General features: G+C 34.6%; 1 protein-coding gene across 13 annotated transcripts in view; it reads left to right on the forward strand.

Annotated features, from left to right (window-relative positions):
* Window positions 1-12,488, forward strand: part of POSTN (periostin) — a 30,942-nt gene extending 18,454 nt beyond the window's left edge. The window contains exons 17-24 of one of the 13 annotated variants that reach the window (XM_064408951.1): window positions 547-594; window positions 3,762-3,857; window positions 4,429-4,518; window positions 6,081-6,158; window positions 6,556-6,636; window positions 8,743-8,829; window positions 10,773-10,814; window positions 11,240-11,422. In XM_064408951.1, the coding sequence (XP_064265021.1) occupies window positions 547-594; window positions 3,762-3,857; window positions 4,429-4,518; window positions 6,081-6,158; window positions 6,556-6,636; window positions 8,743-8,829; window positions 10,773-10,814; window positions 11,240-11,280 (563 nt within the window). In that variant the 3' untranslated portion in view covers window positions 11,281-11,422. Of the gene's footprint in view, window positions 1-546; window positions 595-3,761; window positions 3,858-4,428; window positions 4,519-6,080; window positions 6,159-6,555; window positions 6,637-8,742; window positions 8,830-10,772; window positions 10,815-11,239 lie in introns of all 13 variants that reach the window. The other 12 variants (XM_064408953.1, XM_064408954.1, XM_064408955.1 and 9 more) reach the window with 12 other exon arrangements.
* Window positions 12,489-19,085: the final 6,597 nt, after the last annotated feature.

Genomic DNA, 19,085 nt, shown 5'->3' on the forward strand with positions numbered 1-19,085 from the left:
CTCCATCATTGTGGGCTTCTTCAGTGGATGGATATGAGTCAAATCACTATCAGAGGTGTTCAATGAATGCTTGAGTATGTCCTGAGTATAGAGAGACAATTTGATCTCCCAAGGCATATTTTCTGTGATGTGCTACCTATAGTTCTGAATGCCAGAAGGTTTCCTGTGTGTGCCTGATCAGCTCCTGAATGTAAAGGGCAATATTTAGGCATAAAGTATGTCAGGGAATTGTTCAAACTTTTGTGTGGGTAATTGTACAAGCCACCTCTATTATGTACCATACATCATCATGGGTACCATGACCTATGGGTTTCATAAAAGGCAAATACCATATCAGCAGATTCTGTCTGCAGGTGACCTGAGTGGATCACCATTTCATAACCAGAACCAAGATTTATACTCTAGATCCTTTTGTGTTGCTATTCCACCCATTAATATCTATGATTTTACCCACATCTTAATGAGCAGACCAAATCTAACTGATCGTTGCCTCAAAGAAATTGTAAGAATGGAATGCGCTGTATATTCCATTTTCTATATTTTCAGAAATTAACATAATTGAAAGCAACGTCCAGCCTATCATCACAAAGGAAGGTAAATGAGGCCTGTGGAATATATATTTCTGCATATGTTCATATACATATTCAGAATATATCTTGAATATATTTCTTTAACGGGATGCATTTTATACCCAGCAGCTCCAGGATGCTAAGCACTTTGCTGGAAAAGCAAAGATACAAATATTGCAATTAGAACTGACTGAAATATTTTGTATGAAAAGATTATCCATGGTTTTTCTCCCCAAATAAGTTTTCCCCTTTTTCTGTGGGTATTTAAATATATCTTAAATAATATTTTTTTAACCATTTATTATATCTTTTTTTTTCAATTAAGAGATTTCCTTTTTTTTCAATTAAAACAGATATTTTACAGATATGTTTCTTATACTTTGAAGAAAAATATTGGTTCATTTTCCTATAATTTTCAATCAGTTCTAACTACCAATATCTGTTGGATGCCTGAAAATTTTATCTACCCAATTTTTGGCTTTTTTAATTTTCCATATGGAAGAATGACTTAAAGATTAGCGATGGGGCTGAAGAGGAAAAAATATGGGGATGGGACTGCTAAAACCATTTGTGATTTATAACTTAAGTAAAGCTGATGAGATCCAGTTTCCCGTTGAAATAAAAATGCTGAAAGGGAGTTTGTTTTACCTCAAGTGAGAAAGGCATTTAAAAATGTCATGCAAAGAATTTTATCCAGACTGCTTAATCAGTGTTTTTGGGAGGATTTCCTTCCAGAAGAAGTGACAAATGCCTGCTTTTTCAGGAGTTTGTCTGCACTTCATCCCATTTAGGATTAGAGGCCTTTGAACATATATGCTGATCTTTGTTGCCTAGTTTCCATCATTAAATCAGATCCACAGTGCAATATAAATGGATAGGTTATTTTATAGGGTAATTCATCCAAGCTATTTTAGAAATCTTGCTATGGTGAGGGTGAATCTCTCTGAAAGTACCTCTTCTGCTCTGTTAAACCTAGAGACAGAGTATATAGTGTAGGTGATTTACAGGACGTTTAGAAGTTGAAAATTTACTGAAATAAAATCGTCATTTAAATAAAAAATAAAAATGAAAAAATGAAATATTTTTTTAAAGATTTCATGAAATGTTAAAGGTCTGAACACTTGTATAGTCAAAGTTAGATTTACATTTTAGTCACCAAATAGATAAAAAAAAAAAGTTAGTGAGTATTGAAGGGCTACTCCTTTCCATTTCCAGTACAGTATTTCTGCTTTGGGACACACTCCAGGGAAAGATCTCTGGCCAGTGCAGTCTTCTGCTGATAATTGCTTCAGATATAGACAAAATAAAACCAATTCTGTCACTTCTGAGCTTTCTCAGTAACAGTAGTGAGTGGCAGATGCCATCAGAACCACGTAAATCCACAACAGTCTGTAGATAAAAGCTGGCAAAGTTAAATGCTAATTTTGTCAGGAAGTTCTACTAGATCATGATGCAAGGGCAACTTCCACTAAAAAAATAATTACATCTCTCCCCATCAAGTTTAGAGGGGGAGATGTGTCTTCTCCTGTCTCAGTGCATTCTGCTTCTGTTGTGCTTCCATTTTTTGTACCTGGGCATGTATAGGATCTAAAAGATTAAACAGATGTAAAGGGTTAAATTTGAGTGAAACCCAAATCTTAACAAAAAAAAATATTCAAAGGATTGATTCTAGACTAGGCAATATAGCTGGTTATGCCTTTACCTTTTGGTTTATACACGTCTGCTGAATCCATCAAATAAAAAGGTACAGTTACTGAGAAATTAAAAAAATTAAGTATTTATAAACATTCTTAAGTACAACTTTTACATTATTTTAGTTATATTTATCACTTATATGAATGTAAATTTGTATTTAATTTAATTCTTAACATGCAAAAAATCCCTCTAAATTTAAAACAGAAGCAAGGAAATGAGTCTTCTGAGACAGTTTCTTTAAAATATTTATAAATGTTTTTCATTCAGACCTGTTAAAAATAAAAGAAGGGATGGCTTGTTCAGCTGTTTAGAACTCAGAGTAGATAACAGAGGTTTATAGTAACAGGGAGTCTTTACAATTTTATCATATCATCTCATCTGCAGCAAAAAAATGAAATTTTTATCTTCAAATTAAAATTGACGTAATAATTTGCTGCTGAAAAAAAAAGCCAAAACATTTTTGGCTTTTATTATTGAAGGTAGCCTATATTGACTGTTTTCAACAATTACAAGGAGGCACACATCTTAAAAGCTGTTGTTAAAGTAATTATGAAATTAACTGATCAGTAATTACAGAAAAAAAAATCTATGAACAATCAACTTCTATGAAAATTCATATAAAACTATTTAAGGGATTTTTAAGGAAATTAAAAAAGATGGATTATGCTAATTTTCTGTCCCTGAAAAAGGAATACAGAAAGTCTGTTTTACAGCAGCTTCTTAAGTAGAAGGAGTCTCACAGCACTCATTAGAGAAGTACCATATTATTACTGTTAATTGATGGTATGTTCCTAATTTATCTAGTATCTCCTGCTTTAGCATGTCAGACAGAGATACATTTGGATCAGTGTAATCAAGATGACCTCACCCAATAATGATAGCCAGTAATGCTGAGAAATATCCTTAAAGCCATTCCAGCTGATCTCAAAAGTTTGCTTTTTAGCTCTTTTGGCTTTTTTAAGCTGTGTAACCACTGGCCAAGTCTTAAATACAAAGGAAAAAAAGCCATGTAAAAAACCTCAAGGCAAAAATAAAAGAAACTCCAAAGAAACAAATAATAAAAACAAAAAACATAAAGCTCTCACTATGTAAATTGCATGCTGATCACTAGTGGAGCTATAGCTGTAAAATATCTGCAAAGATGCAGAGCAACCTTCTTACCAAAAAGGTACTTTTTCTGTAGAAAAAGACTTCCTTTCTGCTGCTGATGATCTGATTTATTGCCTGGAACTTGTCAACAAATGTTAAAAATACCATATACACAAAATAAACAAAGAGTAAGTGTACGACAGGACCTTTGTTTAAGATCTGGTGTGAGAAAACGCAAGAGTGTAAATGTTGCCACAAATAACCTCTCAGATTTAAACAGCCCTCTATTATAATAATCTGGTTTATCTAGAGTGAGGGGACAAAATGCAAGCTTCATCTCACCCCCCTGGAATACTACAAGTATTTTATGACTATTTGTAACATGTTGTTTTTTTTCCTATGTCACAGACCCATCTATCACACAGCTCACTAAATTAATTGAAGGGGAACCTGAGTTCAAAATAGTCAGGGAAGGGGAGACAATAACTAAAGTGATTCATGGAGGTTGGTATGCTTTCAGCAACTCAATTTGCATTAGCATTCACTATTCCCCATCAGTCTATACTTTATCTAGGTGATTTATATTAGACAGCTGTTCTGTTTTTAACATTTGGGAAGTGCTGCAATTTTATTGCATCACATACTTTTTAGTTGTCATGCATTTCAAAAAATTGGCTTTTTTCCCTAGTTGTGTTCCGTAGCTTCAGTCAAGATTTAGTAATACTCTGCATGCTGACATATGTCTCAGTCAAGAATTACTTGCTCATTGCTGTCCTAAAATCAAACATACAGCATGTGATTCTGTGATTAAAAGGCAATTTTGTTGGAAAGAGAGGTAAACCTTGCCTTCTCTTTGCTAAGAGCATCCAGATGTTCACATCTAGGATGGTTTTAAAGAAAAAATCACATGAACATCCTAAATTTTGAGTAGATTTAGTTCCTGATCTCTAAACTTTTTATTTCATAAAATATTCTATGGTACTTCCTTCTGTGCTTCAGTCAGTTTCCCCATCTCAAAAAAAGCACTTGAAAGTTCATCACTTGATTAATTCCTTGAATTTAAAAATCCTTGTAGAACCAATTATTAAAACATACACCAAAATCATTGATGGACGACCTGTGGAAGTGACAGAGAAAAAAGTAACAGAAGAAAGAATTATTCAAGGTAAATTAAGCTGAGATATTCATTCTTAGTAAAGTTCCCCTTTGCATACTAAAGTAACATAACTTCTGTCCTAGTGCCTAAACTGTGTTTCCTTGACAGATGAATTTTCCTTAATACTTCCCGCTGTCTCTGTAAGGCTGGCCATGTCTCCTACACACATGTACATAAAATGGCAACAATATTTTAACAGCACGCCAAACTATGAAAATTTATCTTCTTTTTTTGTTTTTATTTTCATATTTTGTTAAGTGTCTAATTCTGCTAGCTTCTTGCTATCCTTTCCCAATGAGACTGCTTTTATTGCATTTTTGTACTCTGCTTTGCTTTAGAAGGAAATTTTTTAATTTTTCTCTCTGAACTTCTGGATTATATAGCCCCAGGAAGGTTTCATTTTATCAAACATAGATGCTTAATGTGTAGATGCCAATTTTTACATGTCATCCCAGGGTCTCTTGACAGCTGTTTCAGGAAAAGATCTCTATTTCTCTGTAAGGTGGGGACTTGATCTGACATTCACAAGTTAGACACTTGGATACTGCTAATGTAAGATAAAATCAATATGCATCTGCATCCCTGGATTTTTTCACACAAAAGCTCCCAAATTCCTCGGCCAATTTCAATTATATTTGACCAATTACAGAGCTATTTCTTTAAGCATCCTAGAAACAGATAAGTGGAGTGAGGCACATTTAAGCACAGTAGGTGACATATGGAGTTCTCTGTTGACACTTTTTGATCACCTTGCTTAAATACCAGTTTGAAAGCTGCCATTAAAATACTGTCTGCTAGAGAGCTTGTAAAGAAAAGACACTGTTATAACAACATGTTGACTTAGCTGTAAGTCCTAATATTCAGTGTATTTAGAAAATATTGAGATTCTACCAAAGTGATTTGAGAAAGACAGAAATAAAAAATCATGTTTAAGTTATTATCATACAACTTTTTACTACAATGAAAAAAACTGAATGAAAGGCATTAGTGGTTTATGAATAAACCTGGGACTATTTTCTGGCAAAAATTGTAGGGGAGGCAAATAAACGATAATTTTCTCAATTCTCAGATTCAAGTATTCACTAATATCCCACTTGAAATGGTAAATATAATGTAAAATGCCAGTATTTCAGACCTGTATCTCCTTTTCCATCTTTAGAAACTGATAAGGAATATCAAATATTAAGTTTTCAAATGATTCATAGCAGTAATAGGAGCAAAAATGTGTATTTTTAACAGTCAGTTCAGACTAATAATGGACTGCAGAAATACCTGATCTATGATCTAATATAACAGAGTTTAAAATTGTGTCTAACTCTAAGAATGTAGGCAGATAATTACTCTAATTATGACAAATTTGCTTAATTACTTTCATGACTAGTTCTAACTACTTTTTTTAATGCTCATTCAGTTTAATTTTGGAAATTATAAAGAATAAAGTTATTATATAAGCAGAATACAGCATGTTAACTATGGAATCACTATGGGAATTAGAAAAAACAGAAAAATAAAATTTAAAGGACAAACCTCTTATACCTGATAAAAGCCACTATCTTATAAATTTTTTCCAGGTCCTGAAATAAAATACACCAGAATTACTGCAGGGGGTTCAGACAATGAAGAGAAGTTAAAGAAAATCCTTGAAGAAGGTTAGTATGCTTGGTTTATTTCATTTCTTTAACATATATATATATACACACATATATATAACTTAAGTAATTACTGAATGAATATTCCATGTTAAAAAAAATTATGTTCATACTGTAAAATCTTAGAGATTAAACCTCAGAACCCTTCAAGTGTAAAATTCTGGTTTGAGTCCTTGATCTTCATATTTCAGTCAGCTCTGGAGCTGAAGCTTCCTGGGTCTATTATACAGCATGCTGTGTTTGTCATATAATATGGTGTTTCCAGTGTTTATGTGGAATTTGATAACATGAATTTTTAAATTCAGAACAATGCTATGACATGATTATATATGCTCTTGTGGGATTGCCAAATGTTTTCTGAAAATCAATTTTTTTGCCATAACCTGTATCCTGTCAGAGGTTACCAAAGTGACCAAATTTATTGAAGGTGATGGTCATTTACTGGAAGATGAAGAAATCAAAAGACTTCTGCAGGGAGGTAATTCAGAGAATTACAACTAACATTTTTGCAACAGGTTATGATAACTGAAACTCCTCTCAGATATGTTGAACTTAACATTTTAAAGACTGATGAAGCAGAAGTGGAAATTTAATGGAAAAAAATGCAACACTGTATTCTAGTGCCAGATATCTGTGAAATGGCGGTAAGCACCAAAGGTTGAGTAATCAATTTTTTAATGACATTGATCACAGAAAAAAATTTATTTTGGTTTTTTCAGTCTTTAAAAGGTTACCTAATTAAAACCCAGGGGAGCAATGAAGATTTATTCCAATATTCTTTCGCAAATTTAAATCTGTGAAAAACACTGATGAAATGCAACATATTGCAACCGGCCAAATTCATCTTACTTATCAGTTCTTCAGAAATGAATGTTCATTGCCCTCAAGTTAATAATTAAAGGCATGTTTAACATCTTCTTTAAAAGCTTACAGGTGATGGATATCGAGACATTAACTTTAATTCTCTTCAAATACAGCATTCCAAGGAATGATTTTCTTTCCTTCTTGCTCTCTTAATTCTAACAGTTTTGGCAGTACATAACCAGTAGCTGCAGAAAATAGTAAAAAAACTTCTGCTTGTGAAATTAATATCTATGAATTTGGAATGTCTTTGCTTAACGTAGATTAGAGAAACTATCTGCTTAATGTAGATTAGAGAAACTATCTATAATAGCAATGGGTAATAAAAAAAGAATTTAAGCGACATGGTTTTTGCAAATGTTAGTTTAAACCTGAGTCAGAAGTTAAAAAAAATGGATAGATACTTCTCTTGACATCAATTAAATTATTCCATTTAATTTTATGTTCACTTTTCAGTAAGTTACAAAGCTGTATCCCAGTAAAGTAACTTACAGCCACATTTAGTTCACTGAACTAAATCTGTCTTTCAAAAGCAATATTGTGTGGATGTGATTTAAACTTCAGTCAAATAAAAAATTTCCTACTGGCTGAACAGCTGAACAGCTGATTACCAAACTTAAATATGCTAGTTGATAACACAGTTAGTGTTAGAGAAAAGCCAAGATATGGCTATGACTCCTGTTGACTGTAACTCAGTTCTGTTTCAAACATCTGAGTCTTAGTTTTACAGACCTAAACCAGAATTCACCTATAATATTGGACAGAAACAGAAACTTCCAGAGGGTTTTTCATTTTGTCCTAAGTATCCCAGTTATGTGAAAAGATTTGTTCTCTGGAGATGCTTATTTCTGGATGGACTGTTTAAAAGAAAAGCTGGAAATTAAAAACTTGCAGCAAGAAAATTCCTGTATATACTGCACTATTCATTTAAACCATCAACAAGAAGCAGGATCAAACTTCATCTGTAGAATTCTGGTCTGATACCAGAATCTAACAATTATAGCTTCAGATACAGAGGTATAAAATGTAATTAATGTAATCTGTAGAGATACATCTTAGAGCATATAGGTGTATGGAAAAAAGATTGTTTCTCTCTAGGAAATTTGAAGAAGACAATATAATCTCTTGAATTCTTGTTATTTTCCTTGCTATTATATGTTAGTTTGCATAAGCATCTTCCTTTACAGAATGGACCAAGTAGGCAGATTTGTTGTTTTCTTTGATTTTTCTCTATATTTTCCATGATTTATCCAGTCAGTTACCCTTGGCTGCCATGATAATACCTTACTATACATTTAGCCAATAAAAGCAGATACACATGCTGCTTTAGGGTTGTTGGTGATAATGGCGGTAATACTTTATGGCCCTCTTGTCTACATAAAATTATTTTTTAATGAAAATTACCTAATCATTTAAATTTGAGTACTGACACAAACAAATGTATTATCACTGTCTAAATAAAAGAATTATTTCATATGGGCTTTAATTCTCCTCATAAAACATCCAGAACTGCTTAAACAACTAACAGTGTTTGCTGAAGCAGAACTTTAAACCAAGATTGCAATAAATTATCATCCCTAGAGATAACATGCCTAATGGCATGAATGGCATGGTAGCCTGCAACACCTATGCCCAAAAATGACATTGTTTCCACTGAGGGCTCCTTGCATATGGAAAAATGCTATGCCAGATTTAACTCATTTGTTTTTGATGCTTACCATAGCTGGAACTGAGTACACCAAGGTTACTAAAGTAATTGAGGGAGAGCCACAGATTATCGAGAGAGAAATCAAGGAAGTTCATCTGGAAGGTTAGTTTGTCAAAAATTCAGTATCACTAAGACCTGCTTTGTCCAAAGTGATCATTCCAGGTGAGGTTTTACAGTATCTATTCATAAAAATTATTAGGTCTGCACCCAGGATTTTAGCAAGAAGAGTTTTATAATTGTTTTGGAAAAGAATTCTTTCACTGATGCTAAGAAAAACGTTGAGGTTTATCTTGTGGCTAAAAGTAACTAAAAGATTTGGCAAGTATAGTAGACAAGAGGAAATGCCTAACCACGAAGCTTAGGTAAAATATTTGAAGGAACATGAACCATAAAGAATTTACTTTTCTTTAAGCAGCACATACAGAAGAAGACCACGTGAGTTGCTTTTAACTTGAGTTATTTCTTGTCAGTGTAAATGTAATCTGTTGCTGCCAGGGTTTTTCAGTGTTCTGAAGGAGTAGGTGGGGTGCAGGGAATATAACCTTTGGGGCTGAGCAAATATCTCACAGGGTCTTGGAATTTCTGTACTTCTGTCCTCTTGTTAAATGAGGGAAGATCTTGATTTGAAAAACCAGAATGGACTAAGGGTCCAAAATGAGCCAATTAGAATTTACTCTGCCTTTATAACAGCAATTTGTTCTCCAAGTTTAATAACCATTGTTTAATGACCTTCATTCAAAGTTAAGAAGAAATTTGGTTAGGTTTTCTTTTGTATTTATGTCTTTTTCTAATTGTAATAACGCAGAATAGGTTATTCTGTAAGACTTTGAACTAAATACATAGGACGAAATATTGTAGCTTTTAGAGAAAGAAATTAAATAAATGTATTTCAGCCTTTTTAATTTTGAAGCCTGTGCCAAGTAATGAAGGTTTATGCATAGTGTTTGTACAGCTTCAGTGCTGAGTAGTACAAGACATGCTGGCGAGTCTCCTATTGCCGGAAAATGACAGATGGGTGTGATCTTCAAACATAATTATCTGAAAGCACAGTTGTACAGACAGCACCTAAGTATAGAAAGCATACTTCGGATGGACCATATTCTGTCCTTGTCAAGGCAGTGCAGAGCTTGCAATTTTCTGCCATGGTGGTGCAAGTACCCAATGTTTAGTCTCAGCTGAAGTGAGGTCCAGCCTGCATCTCAGGGCTATACATTTATATAACCTGTACATCAGGATGAAAACAGAACTGGCTGCAGCTAGCTAAGTGAATATAAAAGTACTTCATGGTTGTAAGGGAGGAAAAATTACTGCAATAACATTTCTGTGACAGTAACAGAATAACTATTTCTCATGCTTGTGATGTGTTCTTCCTCCCAGTGAGGAGACATCTGGTCAAGAAAAGTCTCAAGATTTAGTGAGAAAAAGGAAAACAAGTCCATAGTTTCACTGAATAAGTAACTGAACCCTAAATGTGGAATTGTACTGTGGACTCACAGTGCAGTTACAAATCAAACCCCAAACACAGCTGGAAATGTGGCCAATATCTTGTCATGGTTCCAAGCATTAAGCTTTTGAATAATTCCTGAAGTAATATCAGTGCAACAGACCTGGACATCTGCTGCCAAAAACTGAGACTGAGTCCTGCGCCTTAGCCTGAGCTTGTACTTCACTGACACAGTGTCACATGGTGTTTGATGAGTGAAGAGCATAGGCAAAATGCCCTGACACCTGCTTACATCATATAACCATCTGTAGAAGATCAGTGTGGATAATGGATTATTTCATATGTTTAAAATGCAAAAATACTTTTAAAATGTTCCCAAGATTTAATGAATGACTGATGTGAGAGACATGTGGGAATTGTATTATAAGCATTCATATTTCAGGTGATCAAGCCAACATGGTTCTGGAACAAAATTCTTAATTTACTGAAAAATTTAAAGAACAAACTTCAAAAGTCAGCAATGAGTTTCCAATATTTCTAATGAGTTTTCATTCAAAGGTTCCAGCAAATAACTTCTGAATGCAATATTTCTGTTTTTTAGAAGCACCTGTACGGAAAGCACAACCAAACAGGAGGGCGCAAGGTAAAAAAAAGCCATATATTTAAACATTATAACACATATAAAATATTATCTCCGTTATCTTAAGAGTCAGGATGGGGGGAAAAAGGGGCTCTTAAAATTACAGATTTCAAAATGAAAAGTCTGACTTTGGAGTCCTAGCAATAGGAAAATGGCACTATGGGATTCTCCACCACAAGATTTATAACTCTTAGAATCTATGTTATTTTGATTGATGAAGAAGCTGAAAGATCAGTTTAATTTCAAAGCTGCCAGCACAAGAGAGAAATATTCAGCTCCAGGCTTCATCTTTCCTTTTCACATGTCTGTTTCACAAGTAAATACAGTATATAGTCTTACTATGTTATATATAATTACAATATATATATAATAATTATGTTATTATATAATTACAAAAATAATTAAAGTTATTTTTCTATATTTTGCAGGAGGAGGAGCAAGAAGGAGGACAAGACTAGATCATTCCTAAAAGCTTTCCATGACAGAATTCACAAAATTACAAATTAGCAACGTGGTGTTTGAGAGGAACTGTTTGGGTTGTTTTTTTTTTTTTTTAAATGAGAACATTAGAAAATGATGTTGTTTTGATGACATAATGTAAACTGAACCATGAATCCACAAAAAGATGTGAAGCTGCAGATACAGACTGCCAGCACAGTGTTCACTAGGACTAGTCCATTGGAGGTGCTCTTACTGCTCTTGATAGTAAGGACTATCAAGGGTGGGATCCTGGAAGCCCAAAAACTTCTGCTAGAACCAGGATTCCTTCTTCTGCTGGTTAGTAAGTGTTTGCAGGATTGGATTAAAAATGAGCAGGGAACAATACAGAGTGTATTTTTTTATTATTATTATTTCCACTAAATAAGAAATATAAGTGAAATTAGATAATTTCTAGAAAAAAGAAAATTAATCACCTCAGGTGACTTTTATAGTAATCTAAGGAAATATGAGATCTTAACACAGCACTTTTGGTTCAGTAATATTGTATGCTTTTATATGTCAAAATTCGTCATGTGTTTAAATTCGTAATACCAGTAATGTTACCTTTTCTAATCAAACAAATATGCCTTATATTAAATGTATAATGGGTTTTTTTGTCCTACATTGCATATCCAAATACCTTCTAGTAACTTGGCTAACGGAAGCTCTTCAAAAAAGAAATAACACAAACATTAGGAGCTTCTTGCAATGTATTAGAGATCATGTTGACTTCTTTATTTATAAGAAATCACATTCCCATTAAAGGAATCTTATAACAATACATATACTGAGATTCTTGAGTGTTTTCCCATTTTTCCCTAAATATGTCTTTTGATTATTAAAGTGGATTATAAAAGCAATAAATAAAATGCATGCAAACAGTTAACTCAGCATGGAAAAAAGGTCTTAAAAAATGAGGCCAGGTCTGAAAGCTTTTGTATCAAAACATGCTTTGCTAATATCTGGTACTAATGTGGAGTTTTCTGTAAATTATGTCAATTTTATCACTCTAATTTTGTACTCATAGAAGTTGTCTGCCTTTATGAACAAAAGGTGAAAGACAATTATTCATGGAGTAGAAAAAACTTGTTCAAAGTTCCTTAATTTTGCACACCAAAATATCAGAGGCATTGTCTAACATGCTTTTCTACTTCTGTTTTGAAACAAATACTCAATAAAGAATTTGGCTGAACTGTGCTTGCTTTCATTTATAAATATTTCTTAATAGCAAAACAAATTCTAAATACTTTTAAAAATTTTAATTTAACTTTTAATTGTAAAATATGCTTTCACAGAAGCAAACTTATGCTTCCCCTTCTCACTTAGGACATGCTAATGGACTTAAACTAATTCTCCTTAAACAATTAAAAACCTTCCCTAATTCCACAATGACATTCCCTAAACACTGCTCCTTGAACAGCACAGCTCTCTGAGAATGGCATTGATAAATTGTACAGCCTCACTCGGCCATCAGACTTGTCACTAAGGTAACCTCAGTATCTGGTATCATAGTGCTTTAATGGAAGGACAGCTTTTAACCCTGGCAAGGGCTGGATAGCTTTTAGGTCAACATCAGAGCTCTTAGGACCATCTAAAAAGTGAAGCTGTCCCCTTTTCCTGGGACATTTGATTGTAATTAAATCATTGGGTTTAAATTTCTTCCTTCAGTGCTGTGTTATCATGAGCTATCAGTCAATTAAGATTTTAATTGACTGGGGTAGAATGTGTCTGTGTTCTCTCCTCAAAAAAGATTAGGAGATAAGGAAGAAAATGGAATGGTAATGACAGATAAAGAATGGACAGAAAATGGGAAGAAAGTAAAAGGTAGTAAATAATTGATTTAAGACCTATCCTGTGGTAGGACAATTTTACCTTTTCAATTAGGAATAAATTTGTGAATTTGTGACATACTATAACTTTGGTATGTTTTCTGCTTTGATAATATTTTAAGGTATCTGGTATTCACTAAAATATATTTTATACTTCACCTGACAATATAATCTATTAATAATAAGCAATATATAATATAAAAGTAATATATCATACAATACAAGTTAAATCCAACAGTATATAAAGGGCACTCCTCCATGAAAACTTGTTTCCCTCCTACATCATACCTCTCAGTCCTTTTGGGACCACAGTAGATGCATGCTCACCTACAGTGAACAGTGACATTTCTTTTGGTGGAGTGCTTTTTTCTATCTATCTGAACAGGATAGATAGAAAATGTAGAAAGAAAAACATGATTTTTTATTTGCTTTTCATATGCTTAGCAATTTCTGTGTCAACATAGACAGTTTTTCACCAAAGAGAACATTTGGAGAACTTACAGCTTCTCCTGCCCTCCTATTTAGTTCCCCTTTCTTCAGAGCAATTTAAATTAATGTAAGGTGATTAAACAGGGGGTTAGCATACTAACGTTAAAATTCTCTTTAGCAATAGAACACTCACTTTACTTTGTGTTTCCTTATAGTCTCTCAGGTATTTATAAACAGGAATGTGCAGTTCAAGTGGTGATGGAATTCTCAAAGCATTTCTTCTGCTTCCTTTGATGTCCTGTGTGAAAACAAATTCAGAAGAGTTTTGAACTGTCAGTGTTCCCGAATCTTTCCATTTTGCCAGCAGAAAGTGCACATAAATAATCGACAAGATCACAAAATATGAAAGATGATCTAAGTAAAATAAAATAAATAGTTTGATTTCTTTATAAAGACAATGGTGTGAAATCTGAAAAAAAAAAGTGACAGGAAGGATTTTTTTTTTTCCATTTCCATTTTGACAACTGAAAATGTGCTAAGCAACTGATCCTCTCCAATGTAAACATGGTGTGCCCTTTCATGTCATTCGTCTCTCAGAAGACCTGGAATAGCAAAACTAAATTCAAAAATTCCACTTGTGTCCACAAAGTAGTCTGATAAAATAGTGGGTGGAGGCAGCAGTCCTTAGAGATCAGTTGTATTGTATTTAATTCTTTTACTGTCTAAAGCTCAGAACCATTCCCAGATGGAAGGTCTGAGTAGAAAACCAAAGCCTAAGCACAACTCAGATGGAAGAAGAACTGATTCCTTTAAGTACTGAGCTTCAGAATTCTCAGTGATAGCCTAAGATGTGTAATTGGATCATGTGGGATTTTCTAAGATTTATACTGGCACAGGGCTTCATGTTCCATTATTAAAGGAAGATTTGCCTCCCCTTCTCTTCTGCGTAAACCCCATGTGTGAAGATTTCAAAGGTTCACCTTCTCTTTGTGTCCCCTTCCTCCAAATGTATTGTTTTTATAGCACCTCAAGAAAACATAAGCCTCTCAATATTGCCAAGGGCTGTTTTCCAGTACCAGCACTAATCTTTTTTAATATATGGAAAAGAAATAGCTTCAGTATATATTTTTTTAAACCAAGACTAATTGAAACATTCAGTGATAGACATAAAAGATGAAAATTAGCTACAGAGTCTATATGGGGAGAATAATTCTGTGTGGTACAAGTAATTAGGACCAGAAGACAATATCTCATTAGGAGTTCAGCATGTTATTGACTGAGAAGTAGAAGCAGTTTCTGTTCAGGAGACTTTTCAGTCTCCTTTACAGCCATACTAATTTATTCCTAATGTCATACTAGATTAAAATTCTTCCTTCCTTGCTGTTTTAACTAGCATCCTTTAAATACCACAGACATGAAGCTTTCTTTTATGGATACTTTCCTTGCTAAACAAAAGTAACCTCTCTGATAGAATGTACAAGTCACAGGAATGGCATCAGCACTTAAACTTTGGATCATAATGTTCATCAATCCTCATGTGTCAGGTTGCATTCTTGCTTCACTTTCTGATCTCATGCATCTCCTATCTGCTCTGGTTTCTTGACTTTTGAATTTATCTTTCATCTATACTACTAAGCGAAAATATAACTGGAGATTTTGCTTATGTATTTAGATCCAGTGGCACATGCAGCCTTCATTCACACTACCATTACTTTTTCCTCAGCTTCTTTTACCACCCAGTCCAATGCCTGGTGCAGGTGCAGCCCTTGAACTTAAACTTATTAAACCTCATGAGGTTCTCACATGCCCAGTTCTAAGGTTTATCCAGGTTACCCTGGATGACATCCCATCCTTCTATTGTGTCACCTCCTCTGCACAGTCATCTGAAAACTTGCTGACGGATATGCCACTAAGAAATAGGAGATGCTGCTGGTCATGCTGTGCTGGATGTTTAAGATAGGAGGAGTGCTGCTTTCTGCATGGCTGTTTTATATTAATTCATTTCAGAATAGCTTCTGCTGATACATTTAAGGGCTGCTTTAATCATGTCTGGGTTGGATCACAGGCATTTATACCTCTTATTCCTAGTCCAATTGTATTTTAATGTTTTTTTTACTGAAATACTTAATAGTTTTTCCAGCAGCCATATTTCTCACATAGAACAGCTGTATATCTCACCAGTGGAAGATGTGGCCTGAGTCAAGAATACATTGAAGCCACGTGATGTGTCTGTAACACTAAACAGAACTAAAACAACACATTTGTTAATTGAGAAAAATCCATCACTGCAAAAATACTGGCAAGAGACATGGATGTTTTCAGGGGCATAGACAGGAGTGATTTGGGGTATGATTTGCAGAAGCTTACCCCAGTCTCTTCATGTTGCTGACTACAGTGAAAATGATCTGTTAAGGTTGTCAGTGTCCCTGCAATCCCCCAAAGCTCAGGTGCCTGCCTGTCACTCTGTCACCACGGTCCACAGTAAATCCAGACAGACAGATCCATCTGTCTACAGACACCTAGGTCCATTTGTCTGGAGAACCTAGTAGGACTTGTTTCTGTCTTCAATGAAGACCACGATTACAAAGTGCCTGTATGGTGGTTGAAGATATAGATGGAGTGGTGAGAGACTGCTGAGCCCTCTTGTTCCATAAAGAGAAAAAAAAAAAAAAAGCAGTTGAGACATAACTGGGAAAGTCTGTTCTTTCCAGGGAGGGCAGAAGGATAAATCATTTCTGGATCCCAGCTGGACAGAGACAGGAAATACAGTAAGTACAAGTTTTAAAGAGGAGTGCTGGCAGAGAACTTTTAAAAATAAGTATATTTCTGCTGTTTTGGGGTTTCTATTTTGAATTTTTGTATGAAATTGGATATCGATGAGGTTATCTTTGGAAAAGCTTATCCCATAATGCCAAGAACCCAGGAATATTGCATGTAACCACTAGAAGACCCTCGCTTCCCGCACAAACTTGCAGAAGCCCCAGGAGCATTGCCAAGATAATGGATCTTCATGCATATAAAAAAACCCCAACTCTTTTGGAACAATACCTGAATGTATACTCTCCTTCACCTCCAGTCCTCAGAAAGGACTCTAAAAAACACGAGCCAGGGATATGTCATGCAACAATCCAAACAGAAGCAAGTCTGGAACAAAACAGTTGCATATAAAATGTGTATTTGTTATTTCTCCAGCTAGAGATCAGAGACATTGCAGATGGAAAAGTCTTATTAGATCATGTTATCAGTCTACTTGCCAAGCCAGGATTGCATCCCACTATTACAGTCCATAATGCTTTACCCAGATGTGTGGTACCTTCCCACAGTCATTCTCTCATACTCTCTTCAGAGCCACTTTCTTATATTTTGTTTCCCTTTCTGGCTTACCTGCCATCAAATAAGGCAGACATACTCGACCAAGTAGTCTTTCAGCAGAAATGACAACTGTTTTAGCTATACCAAGGATAAATATCTATGTTAATATGACAATAATCCACTTACTCATATTTTCCTAGAACATCTGTACAATTGAAAAACTCTTTTGGTTTTGAACAAACTACTGACTTTGACTTAGTTTGTGGTCGCAGAGGTCTGTGACTTTTTTCTTTTTTTGCCGTCATATGATGCCATATAAGTTCAGGATGTGTGGTTCATGAAATCACATAACTATATGTTGAAATTTGGAAGGGACCTCTGGAAGTCATCAACCCACTACTCCAGTGAGGCCAACTAGACCTCTAAAAATTATTTAGAGACTCAGTTGCATTGGTGAATGATTTCTTATGAACTAGAAATGCCCCTATGTATTTCCCTCCTTGTCCGAAAATCAAATTATTTTTTCAACACCATGCAATGAAAAATTATTTTGTGTAATTGTTGACGCTCCTCATAAATCAAGTAAAGTTGTGTCAGTAAGAGTGTCACAGCAGATGATTAGAAAATTCAGCATTCTTTTCAGTTTCATCATTGAAAATCTTATTTGTCTGAGTGTCTTCATCTACTGGCAGCCATGATAACAGGGCTGTGCCCATGAATCAGGAAACCATTTCAATTCATTTGGCTCTTGGCAAGCAGACCCTGAGTTTCAAAGTTCAGAAATCGAGAATTACCTGTGAACAGAAGCACAGATAACTGACATAACAAGAGAAAATCAGGCTGTATTAGCTGATCATAGACAGAAAATAAGCTATCTGTGCATCTTCAGTTTGTTTGATGGGAATCTTCAGAATGTGCCTGTCTCATCTGTCCATATAAGCCATGTACACAGTCACTGTTATTTTACCATGTCTATAGTTTTGCACATTTTGAATGGGTTATTCAACAGAAAATGTCAAAATTTGCAGCCTAGCTATATAGTATGGTTTAAATTAGCATAGTACAGCAACCAGCCACTCTGAACTGCCATGTGAAAAAAAAAAAAAAACTCCTCTGAATTTTATATAAGCAAGCAGAGTCAGATGCTGCCTATGAGCCTGTGGTTTAGCAGTGCTAAAGTAGCCAACCATGCCATTAATCATGGACTGTCCTCCTGCTCAAATGGTAGTTCAATTGTAAATTCTGTTTTGATCATTAAATAATTTTAATCATTAAAATGCCCTACACTGACACTTCTAGCACTAAGATCCTAGACCAATTGCTAAACCGATCTTTTGGATAAGCCGCTTTCTCCTTGTCCAAAATTCCACACTGCTATATAATCAAATTAGAGGTTATGATCTAACTCTTTGTGGTTTCTGTGTGAATGCTATTAAAAATATTTTAGCAGTGAAAAATTACCACATAAGTAGTAATGAATGTTGAAGATAAAAACCAGACTTTTTGTATGCCCATTCCTGAAATCTCTTTTATTCATTCATGGGTGATGAGGTACTATTAGAAGCCAGTCTGGCTTTACTCTCTGCTCTGGTCGCCATGTCTTCTTCTCAGGGAAACCACAGTGCGGAGGGGAAATCCTTGTATGACCCAGGCTCAGCTGAACATCAGGGTGATGGCAGGCCATGCACAAGCCCTGCACTTTAAAAGCACTCTCAGGTCACACAAGAACATTGTGATCAAGTTAACAAACCTCTTCCCTAGTTAGATATAGCTCTATGTTCAATTCTTGGTATTATTTAATGTGGTAAACTTTTACTTCTGCAATTTAGTTGTTTAGATTTCCTTCGATGATACCAGTATTTATTTTTAATCTCCTTGTCATTTCAACAATCTATAGGAAGAGAAGAGATTCTTTCAGGGTAATGGCTATAGCTGCAACAATCTTTCAGCTACACAAGCTTTTAATTGGGGCTGAAATTACCTTCAAATACCAGTGTGCAGAATGGAACACCTGGGTTATGGTCTAAGATGTTGTTAGTTAAAACACAGCTTGATGTAAATTACTCATATTCAAGGTTTTTTTCAAGGGAATGACTGATTGAAACAGAAGTTGAACTGGAGAATCTGATGTACTGATGTTGCATCTAAGAAAGAAGGAGTTTGTTTTGGATAATGGAATTCTGGAGTTCCCTGAAACAGGCCCAGCTAATTTACTCATAGAATT

The sequence above is a fragment of the Passer domesticus genome, chromosome 2 (genome assembly GCF_036417665.1).
Source record: "Passer domesticus isolate bPasDom1 chromosome 2, bPasDom1.hap1, whole genome shotgun sequence".
Lineage (NCBI taxonomy): Eukaryota > Metazoa > Chordata > Aves > Passeriformes > Passeridae > Passer > Passer domesticus.